This window comes from Temnothorax americanus, unplaced genomic scaffold (assembly GCF_048541705.1).
Source record: "Temnothorax americanus isolate GAGA-0224 unplaced genomic scaffold, ASM4854170v1 Scaffold34, whole genome shotgun sequence".
Classification (NCBI taxonomy): Eukaryota; Metazoa; Arthropoda; class Insecta; order Hymenoptera; family Formicidae; genus Temnothorax; species Temnothorax americanus.
The window spans coordinates 1,401,850-1,416,452 of record NW_027509485.1 but is presented as its reverse complement, the minus strand read 5'-3'; the positions used below and the strand labels follow the sequence as shown (position 1 = coordinate 1,416,452).

Genomic DNA, 14,603 nt, shown 5'->3' with positions numbered 1-14,603 from the left:
GATAAATATACGTACATAAGTTTGAAACACTGGTGTCGTTTCCGGGAGGTAGAGGTTCCTCGTGATGTATGCAAATGGATTCGCACTCAGAAATTGTACTGAATCTGTTAGCGTTGCCATCGCATCCACCATACATGTATTCATGGCAGGCACGTAAATTTGGTTCATAATAGTATTTGCGGAAAGCGCCTCTGCATGGGCCGGAGTCGACAGCGAGATTACACATATCTGAAAAAAGAGACCATTAATTTAATTTTAATCATATTAATTAATCTTTTTAAATAATTGTTTTATAAAAATGCTTAGTAAAAGAATAAAGAATAGAGACAATTACTATGCAAACATTTTTAAATTTAATCTTCGAGATATTGGATCTTTCTCGTAATATGATTATACGTATATTGAATATAGGTATATATATATATATATATATATCTAGCCTACTTTTTACTTAATGAACAGATTTTATTACAGAGAGACAAAATGGCAACGTAAATAGAGTTCGTTACAATTTACCTTGTCCATGGAATTTTCCGCAGAGCCGCTCGCATTGTTCTTCGGTCTGAAATCTGTTGGCATTTCCACCACATCCGCTATAAATAAACGCCTGACACATTTGATGCTGGGCATCGTAGTAGTACGCGGTAAGACTTTCTTCACAATCGCCAGAATCGACCGGCGCCAAGCAAATCGTACTCTTCGGTTCTCCAGTCGGCGGAGTTATTGTGGCTGGCGCTTGAGTAACCTCCGGTGGTGTTTGCCGCCTACACTTCCTCTCGCAAGATTCTGTATCCTGGAAGCGATTCTTATTGCCTTGGCAGCCGCTGTATTCGAACTCGTAGCAAGCATCACTGCGTCGGTCGTAGTAGAATTGCTTTACAAAACCGTTACAAGGACCGATCACTTGTGGCAGGATGCAAGGATCTGAAATTATTATAACATTTTTTTGGAATATTTGCAACACTTTCTATGTGTTTCAAGTTTCTTCATTGGAGATAATTATTAGAGTTTCTTGATGAGAAGTATAAATTTTGGTATTTTTATTCTTTCATACATATTCTTTTATTTTTTAGCTTTTTATATTTACACCTAACGTACTTTGAACTTCTCCGCAGCGATACTCGCACTCCTCGCGAGTGTTGAAATTGTTGCCATTACTCTGACAGCCGCCGTATCGGAACAGTTTGCAAACCCCATCGCGACTGTCGTAGAACCATTTGACTTGATTCTCGGAGCAAGGACCATGTTCGTCGGGCAGGAAGCAGAATTCTATTTGATAATAGATGAATAATGCGGTACCGTTACTTAGGAACAATTTCCGAAGTCCATTAGAAACATTACCTGTCCGGAACTCGACTTGTCCCGGTGGAGGCGGTGTGGTAACGGCCACTTCACACCTGTTGACGCAGTCCTGTTCGGTCACGAAATTATTCTCATTCCCGCCGCATCCACCGTAATAGAACTGCCGACAGTGTTGCTCATAGGAATCGTAGTACCATCGTTGAGTGTAGTTGTGGCACTCTCCCAGGAGAGCGGGCAGGAGGCAGATATCTTGTTCTGTATTCGTAAATTTAGCAATTGTGCTATGTTATTTTGCTTAGTAAAAAGTTTTAAAAATCACAGAAAGGTTAAGAATTTTTAGTTTCTTATTAATTAATTCTTATTAACGTTAAAATATAATATGTTAATATAGTAATAATAATTAATTTCAAAAGCCTTGACATAAACTTTTATATTATAGAATTTGAGAAAAAGATAGAGGGAAAAAGAGAAATCAAGGCAAGTATTTATACTTTTTTCTATATAATTTCTCTATATATTGACGAAAAGAATTGTAATGTGTTGTTACATATCATGTAATATCACACGTTATGTGCAATTAAATGTAAATCTGTTTCAATTATAATTAAATTAGATTTTTTGTTTGTTGTAAAAAGTTTGAAAAAAGACGATTTATACCGTTAATGCTATTAAAAACGCCAAAAAATGTGCGCTTTTAAAGGTATAATAATAATATTTAACACAAAAAAGATGTTATGAAAGGAACGTGAGGGAAATGAAATCTTACCGATTTTAGGCGGACAATCAGACTCACATGCGTCTCTAGATTCAAAGTTATTTTTATTGCCATTACAACCAGTGTAATAGAATGGCATGCAGCGATTCTCTGATTGATCAAAGTACCATCTAGATTGCTTCTCCATGCATGTACCCTCCGCCCGTGGCAACGTGCAAATATCTGTTAATCGCATGAATTATTATACCATGCAATTAGAAACATTCAATCCAATTCCAACTACTTCACTATACCTGTCGTTAGTTTAAGAATTCTTATTCCTACTGTTAGTCAAACTACTCAGCTGCTGTTTAAGACTCTCTCATATCCAATTCAAGTAAATATATTATAAAAACCTATATTTGCTAGTTTTTACTCTATCACCATCATATTAATGTTATGGAGTTGCACACATGCACACATACACATACGCGCACACACACGCACACGCACACACAGAATATTAAAAAAATTATCATAATATAATTAAAATTATTAAAGTACAATATATATATATATATATATATATATATATATAACATAATATCTACTATTCAATTCTTAATTAACCATAATTAGGCATTATTTATCATGTTTAATCCTGCAATGATAAAAAATGTAATTTTAGCATTAAATATAATATGGTACTTTACATGAAGAAATCCAAGAAAGATTCATGTCTTTTTAAATTGTGTTGGACGAGATTATGCAAGTGAAAGCGTGCACATAAAACTAAAATAATGTGAAAGCTAACGCGCAATCGTGAATCATGATTGCGCTATTCCAGTCTCATATTGCTGCCGACATGTAATAACGACTCAATGTTGCATTCTATTTACCATCAACCATCACCTATGAACTAAATAAGGTTTGAAAGGAAAAAAAAATTGACGCTTTCTTGAAATCGAGCAAGAGCATTGAGGTTTCTTGTCAAATTGCGCGTGATGTTACCACGAAGCAATTAAGCTCTTTCTTTCTTCGTTGCTGTCTATACCTTTTGAAGGACAGCGTTGCTGGCAGGCAGCAAGGGTACGGAATCTATTGGCATTGCCTTTACAACCGCCGTAAACAAATTGGCTACAAGTGCCACGCTCGGCATCGTAATACCAGCGCAATGCCGAACCCGGACAAGGTCCGGGATCTCTCTTCATGGCGCATACGTCAGACAGATTTACTGCAAAAGTTCGTCCATCACTGTGCGATCGAGTCGTTGAGGAACGACTAGAGGAACGTTTAGAAGTAATACCTATCCGTGGCAGTTTTTAATAAGCCCAACACACTTATGCTCCATTTACGTACCGAGTAATCTCATAGGGTTCTTTTATCATAATATATTTTTAGTAAAAACTATAAATATTATTAAGTTCCTAGATATTAAATCTTATTTATATTTTATCTCACAGATCTTTTTTATATTAAAGTATAAAATAACAATTCTTTATAAAGTATAAAGTATAAAAGTAACTATTTTTTTGATAAATTTTTATATCTCACATATATTAAAGGTAAATCTGTTATATATTATTAATTAGATTTACGCGTTTGATCACATCTGTCAGATAAAATTTATTAAAATTTGCCATTGCTAAAATTATTAAACATACAATATCAAGCATTCCATATAATTAAACTACTGTTACTAAATTAAATCCCAACCATGGAATCAATTTTTTAAAGATAGTAGTTGCATAATATTTCGTCGTTAGAAAAGATTTATCAAGTAATAAATACTGATTAAATTTTAAATCATATTTTATATATATAAAATAAGTGTCATTTAAATAAATTAATAATTTACTTAAGATACACGAAATTTTAATGCACATACAAAAAGCAATAACAATAATGAAAACGGAAACATACCTTTCCTACGACCTGGCTGTAAGCATTGTTGATGGCAAGCGATTTCTGTCGGGAAGTTGTTGTCGTTCGCTTTGCAACCACCGTATACGATTTGTTCGCAAGTTTGCGATTCTCGGTTGAAGTACCATTTTGTGAAATTGCCTGCGCAAGGACCTGCTTCTTTCGGTTGATCGCAAGGATCTGTAAAATTTAAATAATATAAACTTACAACTTATAAAGTATTAGTTGTTTAACTGACTCGTAAATTCTCTCAGGTGTAATATATTTTATCTGTTAGATTAAATTTAACATAAGTAAATATAATATATATATATAAGTAAAGGTTTTTATTAAATACATTAAAAATACATATTTAAAACAAGAGCAAAATAATTTAATTGAAAATATAATATTTTTATATACCGTAATTGATCTTGCTTACCGATATCGTCCGGTGTGACGCAAAGTTCTTCGCACTCTTCCCTTGTTTTGAACTTGTTAGCATTGCCGAGGCAACCACCATAGACGAACTGACCGCATTGTTTCCTGTTGGCATCATAATACCACGTTGGATGATATCCTTCGCAAGGACCAGCGATTTTTGGTAAGAAGCAAGCAGCTGCAAAATAAACCGAAGATTCGTTGTTTAAATTTTGATATGTTAAATAGATATAATTGGTTTGTTTATAAAGAGTTGATTTTAAAATTCTATAAATAAGAAATACATTTTTAATTCTAATCTTATAAGTATAGCAAGAAAATGCAATATGTAACAATTATTCTGCAAAATATCATGTTTAAATGTAGGCACCTTTTCCTTTCGGTTGAACGCAAACTTCTTTGCACTCCTCCTGTGTTTTGAATCGATTTTCGTTGCCCTCGCAGCCTCCGTACCAGAATCTCGAGCAACCACCGTAATCGGTATCATAAAACCACTTGACTGTAAAGTCTCGACAAGAGCCTCTATCCTTCTTCAAACCACACGCAGCACCAGGCATTGACGGTACTGTGAGACAACCTTCAAAGTTCTCCCCTTGAGCTTCCTCGATTCCGTCGGGGCAGCATCCGTACTGCGATGCGTCACAGGTGCATCCCGCAAAGTTTGGTCCTTTAGCTGGCGTTCTGCCATCCGAACAGCATTTATATTGCGTGTTCTCGCATCCGCAACCTGTAAATATTATACAATGCATTATACAAAGCATATGTAATAATTTTCTATTTTTCTTGACTTAAGCTCGAGAGTTACACTCAACAAGTCAATTTTATATTATTTTACCACGATCGTATAGTTACCTTGACCATGGGAGCCCTTGGCGATAGTAATGCCATCGGGACAGCATCCGAACTGGTAAGTGTAACACGGGCAACCCTCGAAATTAGGTCCGTTGGCAGGGGTAAACCGATTCGGGCAGCAACCGTGGGGTGTGTACTGACAGCCACAGCCCTCGTTGTTTGGTCCGCGCGCCGCCGTCGAATTATCCGGGCAACAACCGAATCTCGTATATTGGCAGCCACAGCCGTAGAAGTTTGGTCCACGAGCTGGCAGAATGTTATCCGGACAGCACTTGTACGGGGTCGATAAGCAGCATCCCTCATTGCTCGGTCCATGTGCCGGTGTTACTCCATCCTCACAGCATCCGTAAGCACTGTCATGGCATGGCATGCGACAGCCATAGTTGTCCGGTCCAAGAGCTATGGAAACAATCACGAACGATGGAAGCATATAGGAGTAGTTCAGAATGGCTCGTCAGCTTGTTCCGAAATTTTCTAATTATCCATACAATCGATTAATGGCACGAATCCATCAATGACAAGTAAATGGTATAAAATTGGTGTAAAAAACGACTTGTCTTTTATAACGCACTGTTATTATAAAATATTATTTTATATGTATTTAATGATATGTTTCAAAATATTAATAGCCGGCGATGTTAGTATTTTTTTCGATTCAGCGAGTTCTGTGAATAATTATAACTGGTTCCAAAGCTAATGTCTTATAAAATTTGTGATAATTTATTTATTATTATGCAACCAACCCGCGGAAACTCCGTCAGGACAACATCCAAAGTAGGACGCGCTGCAGTTTTCGGTATTAATGACGCCGCACCCCTCAAAGTTGGCACCATTTGCAATGCTAATACCGTCAGGACAGCAACCGTAAGTGGTGTTTGCGCAATCTTGTGAAATAGTTGTTATTTCATATATCTCCGATGTTTCGGTAACTTCTTCCTCGCAACCTTAATACAACATGTGCCATTATTTAAAACGTTTAAAAATACGTACAATACTCAATAAAAACACATAATATAACATGACCAGTCTAATCTAACAATAAGTAAGAGAATATCACACATATTTATCGTATATTCTTATACAGGTGTATAATTTACAGTATTTACACGATACAAAAGACGAAATACATACCTTCGCTATTAGGACCAGAAGCGGCTTTCATATCACCTGGGCAGCAACCAAACTTGGTGATATTACAACATCCCAGATAATTCTTTCCACTCGCTGCAGTCTCGTTGTCAGGACAACATCCAAATCTACGCGGTTAAATGCACAAGCGGTTAATTTATAAGACTGAGATCATACATGTGAGAAGATTACTTTATAAAAATAGAAACTAACTCTGTTTCTTTACACGGTTTCTTGCATCCTTCGTAATCGTTGCCTTGCGCTGCAGTAACACCGTCAGGACAGCAACCGAAGAGTGATTCGTTACAATGAGAGTCGGGACAACCCTTGTTCTTGGGGCCAGTGGCTGGTGACACGCCATCGGGACAGCAACCGTATCGTGTCTCGTTGCATGTTTGCGGTGTCGGGCAACCTTGACCAAATGGTCCCTGAGCAACGGTGATATTGTCGTAGCAACATCCGAAGGGCGTTTTCTTGCAGCTCTTCCTTGGTTTGCATTGCCGTTTGGTTGTTGTTTCTGGGAAGCTAGTTGTCCATATCTCTGTGACTAAAGTTATAAATTGACATTTAATATATCACAGAAAAATATCTACGTATTTTCTCATTCGAGATTACTTACTATGAGTTTTTTCGGTAAGATCGGTTTCCCCACTGATCGTGGAGAACGTAATTTCCGTCTCACCGGATACTGTTGTCTCTTCGAGAGACGATGTCGTAGCCGACGATTCAGTCGTTTCGCCTGACAAAGTTGTCTCACCCGATTCGGTTGTCATACCTGACTCGGTAGTCTCCGTAACTTCCGTCTCCGTAGAAACCGTGACGGTACTCTCGCTGGATTCTGTCGCGCCATATTCGCTTGATTCGGTCGTCAATCCGGATTCTGTTGTCTCGGCTGATTCTGTGCTAATATCGGACTCAGTTGTCTCTCCTGATTCTATAGTTTGTCCCGATTCGGTTACCTCGCTACCGGTAGTTTCAGTCTCACCCGATGGACTCGTTTCAGAAACAGTAGTGTCTTCCGTACTGCTAACTATTGTACTACTATCGTCTGTTTGACTCGTTGCCGTAGTTATAGTGTCAGTACTTTGTTCCTCGGAACCGAAATCGTACTCGCCAGGTACGTTTAATTTGGTTGTTAGCTCAGAAACTACTGTTGATGTCTCAGACGTCGTTTCTGTGAAATATTATTATTACTTTGTAATTTGTAAACCACCTTTGACGTTGATAAATGAATTATTTAATTTTATGCTTATATATATTATATATATATATATATATATATATATATATAGAGCGAGATGTCTATATATATATATAGAGCGATGCCAAGAAATATAAGCGCTCATGCATTTTGACATTATAAAGATATTGAAAATCTCGTAAAATACATTTAAAATATATTGCTATGTGATATTAAATCAATATTGTAAACTATTTTACGGTTTAATGCGTACCGGAGGTGATCTCGCTTTCAGTCGTTTCTGTTTCCTCTGTACCCGTGGTCTCTGTCTCTGAAGATAATGTACTTGGTGGAGATTCCGTAGACTCGGTCGTGTCTGTGGATTCAGTAGTTTGTGTTGTTTCAGTCTCTGTCGAATCGGTCGTTTCGGTATTTGTCGTTTCGGTATTTGTCGTTTCGGTATTTGTCGTTTCTGTTTCGGTGGATTCTTCCGATTCACTCGTCGAAGAAATCGTGGTTTCCGCTGAAGTGACATCGGTGTCAGCCGATTCGCTTGTTACGTCGCTTGAATCAGTCGTTATATCACTGGCAGTTGATTCAGAATCTACACTGCTAGTCAATTCGCTGGAAACGGAATAATCTGTCGATTGTTCCGTTATTCCTACATCACACATCAAAGAAATTAATAACTACATAAAGCAATACTGATTTTATCAACAATGTAAATAATTTCAACATTATCTGGGATAATAGCTTTCTTGAAAACTGTAATAAGTATATTTGACAGAAACGTACCACTATCGGATCCCGATGTTTGAGTGAATTCGTCCGTAGACTCGTCCGTAGATGCGCTCGCGCCGGATCCTTCTTCGGGGCTGATACTGGATTCTTCTTCGATAGTAGTCCCGGATCCTTCGAGCGTTACGTCAGTTCCTTCGGTGATGTCCGATTCGGTTACCTCTGTGCCAAACTCGGTCGTGCCGGTTTTGCCTTCCGTCGTGATTCCGCTAACCGGACTTTCGCTCTCTTCGACATCGGTAGACTCGGTACCGATAGTGCTGCCGGTGAAGAAGCCAGTGTCAAACATGGTAAAATCATCGTCGCCGCTACCTTCGCCGCTACCCAATTCGGAAGGTGATATATCGCCTCTCGTAGAATCGCTAAACATAGTGTCGTAAACGTCGTTTTTGGTAAACAGCGAACTCAGAGATGTTGCTTCTGTTTGGTCGATTAGTTTGCCCTTCTGAAAAAGAAAGACCGAGAAAAGACACTTAAATGCAACTATCTAATCCTCGACGAGACGCAAAATCGACACAGAATCGCGTTATCAGACTGCTGTTTCGCGCGTAAGGAAAGGTTGATTTGATTCGCGAATCCAAGATGACTCTTTGAAACGGTGGAACAATAAGAAATGAAGTTACCAAGTAACTCAGTCGCACCTAATATTTAATTAAGTGCGAGAAACGACCCAGTTTCACTTACCCCCGCAGGAAGACTGACTTCACCGGCAGCTATTTCTTCTTCTTCCTCCTCTTCCTCCTCGCACTCTTCCTCCTCCTCCTCCTCTGTCGTTTCCTCATCCGGTTCCTTGTCGCTCGGTGTCACACCTGCGTTCAGCAAAATAACAATTTTACATAAGTCGTAATTTAAATTTCTAATATAAACGTCTTTTAAAAGTATGCACATGAAAATAATATAACGTTGGCGAATTCTATGCGTGCACTCTATTTATCGTTGACTAGCTTCGAAAGCACATCGGAAATTTAATTTTCCTCGCTACAGAGAATGAGAGATATGTTATTCACGGTAGGTGGTTCGTGTTGCCCTTTAAAATGTGATAAGTGCTAGGACATTTAAATTTAATACCACGAACCTCATTATTTTCACGCCTGCTGTTCAAGGCATATTCAATATATTATGCTCGTGGCCTATAATGAAAAAGTTTACGTCACAATAAATCACGTACTCTGCGTTATGATGAAGCAAATGTTAATACATACATCTTTATTATCTCTCGTAATGAAAATGACAATATCCAAGGCATTTTCGAGGTAAACAGAATTTACAGAATAAATTTCTTTTTTCCAAATAAGATAGTTTAATGGATCATGTATTAATATGCATTAATATATTTTTCTTCTTTTATCAATAATGATATAATGGCATATAAATAGTACAAAATAAATAAATTTTAAAGATTTAAATAATAGATTTATTAAACAACAGTTTTTTAAAGTTACTATTAATTTAAATCTTTTTTAAACTATTGTTATTTTAAAAAAAGATACTTTCTTTTTGTTGCAAAAATTATTTATTTTATACCTGTATGTAAATTTTGTATAAAAAAACATTAAACTATTTTATTTAAAAATATAGAAAAAAACTAAGCTTCTTGAACCTTTACCTTCTTCACAAGGTTCATCATTGCATTTTTCGGTAGAGAACATTATGTCATCGGCATTACACTGACTCACAGGTACCGTTTTATTTTCACTCATGCATATCACTTTGCGAGTCATGTCGCCACCGCCACATGGCTTCGAACACTGCAACATATTACAACGTGATTGATAACGTTGTTGATTACATTTCGAGAAAATTAACAAATCTGATTTATATCAAATTTTACAAAACCATAGCAGTAACTTTAACAAATCGATATATCAATTGACCATATTTAAAAATTAAAATGTTACATGTGCCCGGAAATAAATTGAGGACAAACCTTGCTCCAAGGCCCTGCGAACCATTCGCCCTTGCACGGTTCTTCAGCGGTGCAATTCTGGGTACTTTCAAATTTCTTTTCAGGATCGCATTTCTCGTCCGAAACTTTCTTCACAGTATCGTCATTAAAAGTACCACAGAACACTTTGCGCGTCTGAACGCCGTTTCCGCACTTTGCCGAACACTATGAAAATGTTAATAAAGATAAAAAACACAAATAGAATAAATTTTATTGTTATACATTTAATTAAAAGCTACGTTAAAAAGCAATATTTAATTTAGAGAATACGACCAATGTTAGCCAATTTATTTGTATATTGAAGTACATTTTTACTTTGGAGTAAATAATGGAAGAGATGCGAAAAAATGTTTATTTATTCATTTACCTCACTCCATTGCGAGGTAAACCACTGGAAATCGCAATTCTTGGCTTTCTCACAATCTCTTTCCAATTCCGGCTTTTTGTCCGCATCACACAAGTCATCTGGATAAACTGTGCCATCTTGAGTAGCGCAATGGGCCGTTCTGGTTTCTTTGACGAGATCACATTTTTCCGCGCACTATTATAAGAAAAGATTTTCAAATTATATTTGTTTGTTTAAAACTTTGAGAAGCATATACAAGCAATATTTCGGTCATTTCTTATTTAATAAAAAATTATTCTCGTGTTCAAAGGACTCACTCCGCTCCATTCAGAGGCAACCCAATCGAGACCAGCGCAAGGTCTCAGCTCGCAATCTTTTTCACGTTCGGGCACCTCCGTTTCGCATGCCTCATCTTCCAACACTTGGATCTTGCCGTCCACCTTCTTGTAGCACGTGACTGCCCTGGTTTGCTTACCATGCCCGCATATATGATCGCACTGAGAGAAAATTAATTTTTTTTTTTTCATCATATAATTATATAATCGTATAATTTAATATCGCTATACGTGATAATACAACTTACAGGCTTCCAGGGCCCTTCATGCCACAGCGGGCAATCCACGTCTTTGTTGCATTCCTGCTTGGCTAGTGCTTTCGGCCCGACTTTTTCCAGACATTGAGAATCATCCACTACGGAAGCAATTCCACCCGAGATGATTTGCTCGCATTTGATCTCTCTGGTCTGCTCGCCCCCTTCGCCGCAATGTTTCGTGCAATTTGACCACGGGCCTTCTACCCAGCCAGGTGGACACGGTTCTTCGCTACAGCTCTGAGTGTCAGCCGGTTCCAACTGCGGATCGCATAAGCTCTCATCCACCGGCTGATTGTCGCGCCTTCGTACACAAGCTACTCGCCTCGATTGATAGCCTTAAAAGGTAAACGAAGCGTGAAACGGACTTGTCTTAAAGGTTCGTATAAAACTGTTACTTTAGATTAACAGGTTGGAATAACTGGTTTTAGAGAATAACAGGTTAGATTAATAGTTAATTATTAATTTTAATGTTTAAACTATAATTAAAATTGATCAGCAATATTTTTGTTGCCATTTAGTTTCATGATAGCCAAGTAATTACTTACATTATTTTGAGGAATTTATTAATATTTTGTCAATATTCGAATTAAAATAAAAGTAGTTTACTAAAACAATTAAAATAATTTCTTAGAATTATCAACACAAACACATCTTTTAAATATTTGCGCATAACGGGCGCAAAGCATTATGACGAGAAAAGATGAACTTGAGAACTTGCAGTTTTAATTGCGCGTATATTAAAAAGGATAATCTTATAATACTTACCTCCACCGCAACTGACGCTGCAACCTGAGAATTCATCGGTTACCCAAGTGTAACTGTCCGGATCAGTCCGCGTCGAGAACTTCTTGGGTATGCTGTACTCATAATGCACTCCTACGTTGCGGTCCTGGTACAGCAACTGCGAAAGAAAAACGGTTTCTCGTTAATACACTCTCGGCTCTGAATATTTCAGCACCAAAAGAAAACCGACACCGATGGTATACCGACCACAACGTAAATCGGCTCATTCGTTGGTCCCAGAGCCGTGATGGTATCAGGTGCCGCAAATCCTTGTGGATCTCTAGCGTAATGAAAGATCGTACCGGAGAAGCGCAAGCTGCGCGGAAAATCTATTCTCCAATTGCCGTTTAAATAGTAATGTCCGGTTGTGTTGCGTATAGCTAATTAACAATTTTCAAAAATATTTAGAATGACCAACTCTCTCTGTCCAACCAACTTATTAATATTGTATTTATTGATAAAATTATTAATATATTAATATTAAATTATTGATTTATATATATTAGTTAAATATTTATACATCACGTTATTTTATTTTTTAATTATATATACGAGTTTTTACTCACCTAAATAATTGTTAGATGGATAATTTTCTTTTATAACAATATTTGTCGCGCCCTCGGGAATAAGTAAAATATCAATATAACCTGAAAAAATAATATTTCTATTATTAGTGTAAAAAAATAAAATAAATATTAAAGTAATAGATAATTAAAATATACAATATTGATCACACAGAAATAATTCAATCGCTTGATGGAAAGTTGTTATGGGAAAGTTACTAAATTTTAAATGCAAAGATTAATTAACGAAAATTACTCACCCACTTGGAGGTCGTCTGTATCAAATAAGCCGGTAACGGTATTGCAATCTGAGCCATCGCCACCGCACTCTCTGCACGCATCTTCTCTGGCATCGCTGCCCAACATCATATCGCATCCGACGTGCTATCGGACAATTTTATAAATCAATTCTATCGAAATATATGGAGCTTTTTTATTTTATTTAACCATAAGTCATTATTTAACATAAGCCTATATTATTTGGTAAGAGTATATATACGATCGAAAATATATTTTAAATAAAATTATCTAATTGTTTCTTACGCAATTATAAATTTGCGATAATTAATGATTAAACATAATTTACCATGCATTTGCCTTTGACGCAAACATCGTTCTTTTCGGATTCACAAGGAGTGCCGTCGACCACGGCGACTTTATGCCTGTAGAAAAATCGCTCGCCTCGTGGCATGCAATTCAGTTCGCATTTATTCGGACTTCCGGTGTACGGAATCCAACTGCGGAAAATAAATAATAATGTGTAATTAAAAATCAATCATCATTGTGTCCATTTTGTCAATCAGTTACTAATATCTATTACATTATATTATTTAATTTATTTAAACGATGTATTTTGCATCGGTAGTAAAACATCCACCATAGCATAAATAAGAGATTCGGATCATGATTTTATTCTATATTAATAAATAACAGTATTTATGTGATCATAGTTTTGAAAGAAACTTTCGAATCCCTTTCGGTTACTTGATTCACGATGCATGAAGAAAAAAGGGTATTCATAAATATTATGTCTTTCATTAAATAACGGAATAAGCAACCGTGGATTGCAGGACAAATAGGCAGATTATTAAGTGATGTCGAAGGCCGCGGAGAATTCTATCATCGTCCCAGATCGGAGTACCGAACATAAATCACCGTCACTACGCCACAATAATCTCGTTTCGTGAATTCGACAGAATTCCCAATCGAGTGAACATTGATAATCATAATGCAACTGAGAAAGGGAAAGGGAAAGAAAGAGAGAAAGAGACAAAAAGAAAAAGAAGAAGAAATACCCACTCGTAATAAACTCCTTCGAAGGGTACGTTGTTGAACTCCGCGCACTGTTCCGCACGAAAATCCTTCGATTCACCAGGACATTCCTGCAAAAGAGTAATTAACAATTTTTTAATTTAGCGGAATAAAATTATTAACGCATAGATTATACTTTAACTGAAATTATTTACTAGTCTGTAATATCGAATAGACAACAAACATAAAGACTGTTTGTAGCAATTTTAATTACCGCAAAAATACAAATTGTTTTATGAAGAATCCATAGCTTTCTTTCTGATAAGAAACAGTAATTTAAAGAAGTAAGTGAAATTTACTTTTTAATATTTTTTATCAAAATCTCGTAATATTTTGTGCTGATATTGAGAAATTCCTGTTGCGCCTTTGTATTATTAATAAATATAAAAGTCAGTCCAGCAATTAAAAAAACAAATTAACGCAAATTCATTTCTATCGTATTCCACTGAGCTTTATCGTTTTCATTTTGTCAACCTTAAATTCGAAATACATATCTGCGATGGATGTCGAGTTTACATATAAAGAAATATACACATGCTTGAGCATCATTGAGAAAAACGTTTCATCATCTTGTGAAGGGATCGAAGAAAAATGTCGCTCGATGGGGCAGAAGGGTCTTTGTTAAAGGATCAGTGTAACGTTCCTATTTTGTGACTAGCGGTTCTTTTTGTTGGGTCAATTTGACTTTTCGAACATCTTATCTCCATGAGATATGTCATTTTCTTAACATTACTTGTTGCAGTAAAAATGTAAAAACCTTACCAAG

At 36.6% G+C, this 14,603-nt stretch overlaps 1 protein-coding gene across 6 annotated transcripts in view; it reads right to left on the bottom strand.

Moving 5' to 3' along the window:
- The window catches only part of Ppn (proteoglycan-like sulfated glycoprotein papilin), a 92,130-nt gene that overhangs the window by 7,378 nt on the left and 70,149 nt on the right, over nt 1-14,603 (bottom strand). For 4 of the 6 annotated variants that reach the window (XM_077413981.1, XM_077413977.1, XM_077413982.1 and 1 more), the window contains exons 5-31: nt 13,826-13,908; nt 13,113-13,263; nt 12,787-12,910; nt 12,530-12,610; nt 12,171-12,343; nt 11,946-12,081; nt 11,172-11,515; nt 10,906-11,085; nt 10,610-10,783; nt 10,225-10,407; nt 9,898-10,045; nt 8,982-9,106; nt 8,295-8,742; nt 7,774-8,160; nt 6,939-7,493; nt 6,533-6,866; nt 6,323-6,447; nt 5,935-6,135; nt 5,192-5,590; nt 4,710-5,066; nt 4,341-4,517; nt 3,920-4,099; nt 2,069-2,239; nt 1,342-1,557; nt 1,099-1,269; nt 517-924; nt 16-228 (exon numbers count right to left, since the gene is read on the bottom strand). In XM_077413981.1, coding sequence (XP_077270107.1) covers nt 16-228; nt 517-924; nt 1,099-1,269; nt 1,342-1,557; nt 2,069-2,239; nt 3,920-4,099; nt 4,341-4,517; nt 4,710-5,066; nt 5,192-5,590; nt 5,935-6,135; nt 6,323-6,447; nt 6,533-6,866; nt 6,939-7,493; nt 7,774-8,160; nt 8,295-8,742; nt 8,982-9,106; nt 9,898-10,045; nt 10,225-10,407; nt 10,610-10,783; nt 10,906-11,085; nt 11,172-11,515; nt 11,946-12,081; nt 12,171-12,343; nt 12,530-12,610; nt 12,787-12,910; nt 13,113-13,263; nt 13,826-13,908 — 6,244 coding nt within the window. The remainder of the gene's footprint in view (nt 1-15; nt 229-516; nt 925-1,098; nt 1,270-1,341; nt 1,558-2,068; nt 2,240-3,919; nt 4,100-4,340; nt 4,518-4,709; nt 5,067-5,191; nt 5,591-5,934; nt 6,136-6,322; nt 6,448-6,532; nt 6,867-6,938; nt 7,494-7,773; nt 8,161-8,294; nt 8,743-8,981; nt 9,107-9,897; nt 10,046-10,224; nt 10,408-10,609; nt 10,784-10,905; nt 11,086-11,171; nt 11,516-11,945; nt 12,082-12,170; nt 12,344-12,529; nt 12,611-12,786; nt 12,911-13,112; nt 13,264-13,825; nt 13,909-14,603) is intronic. The other 2 variants (XM_077413978.1, XM_077413980.1) reach the window with 2 other exon arrangements.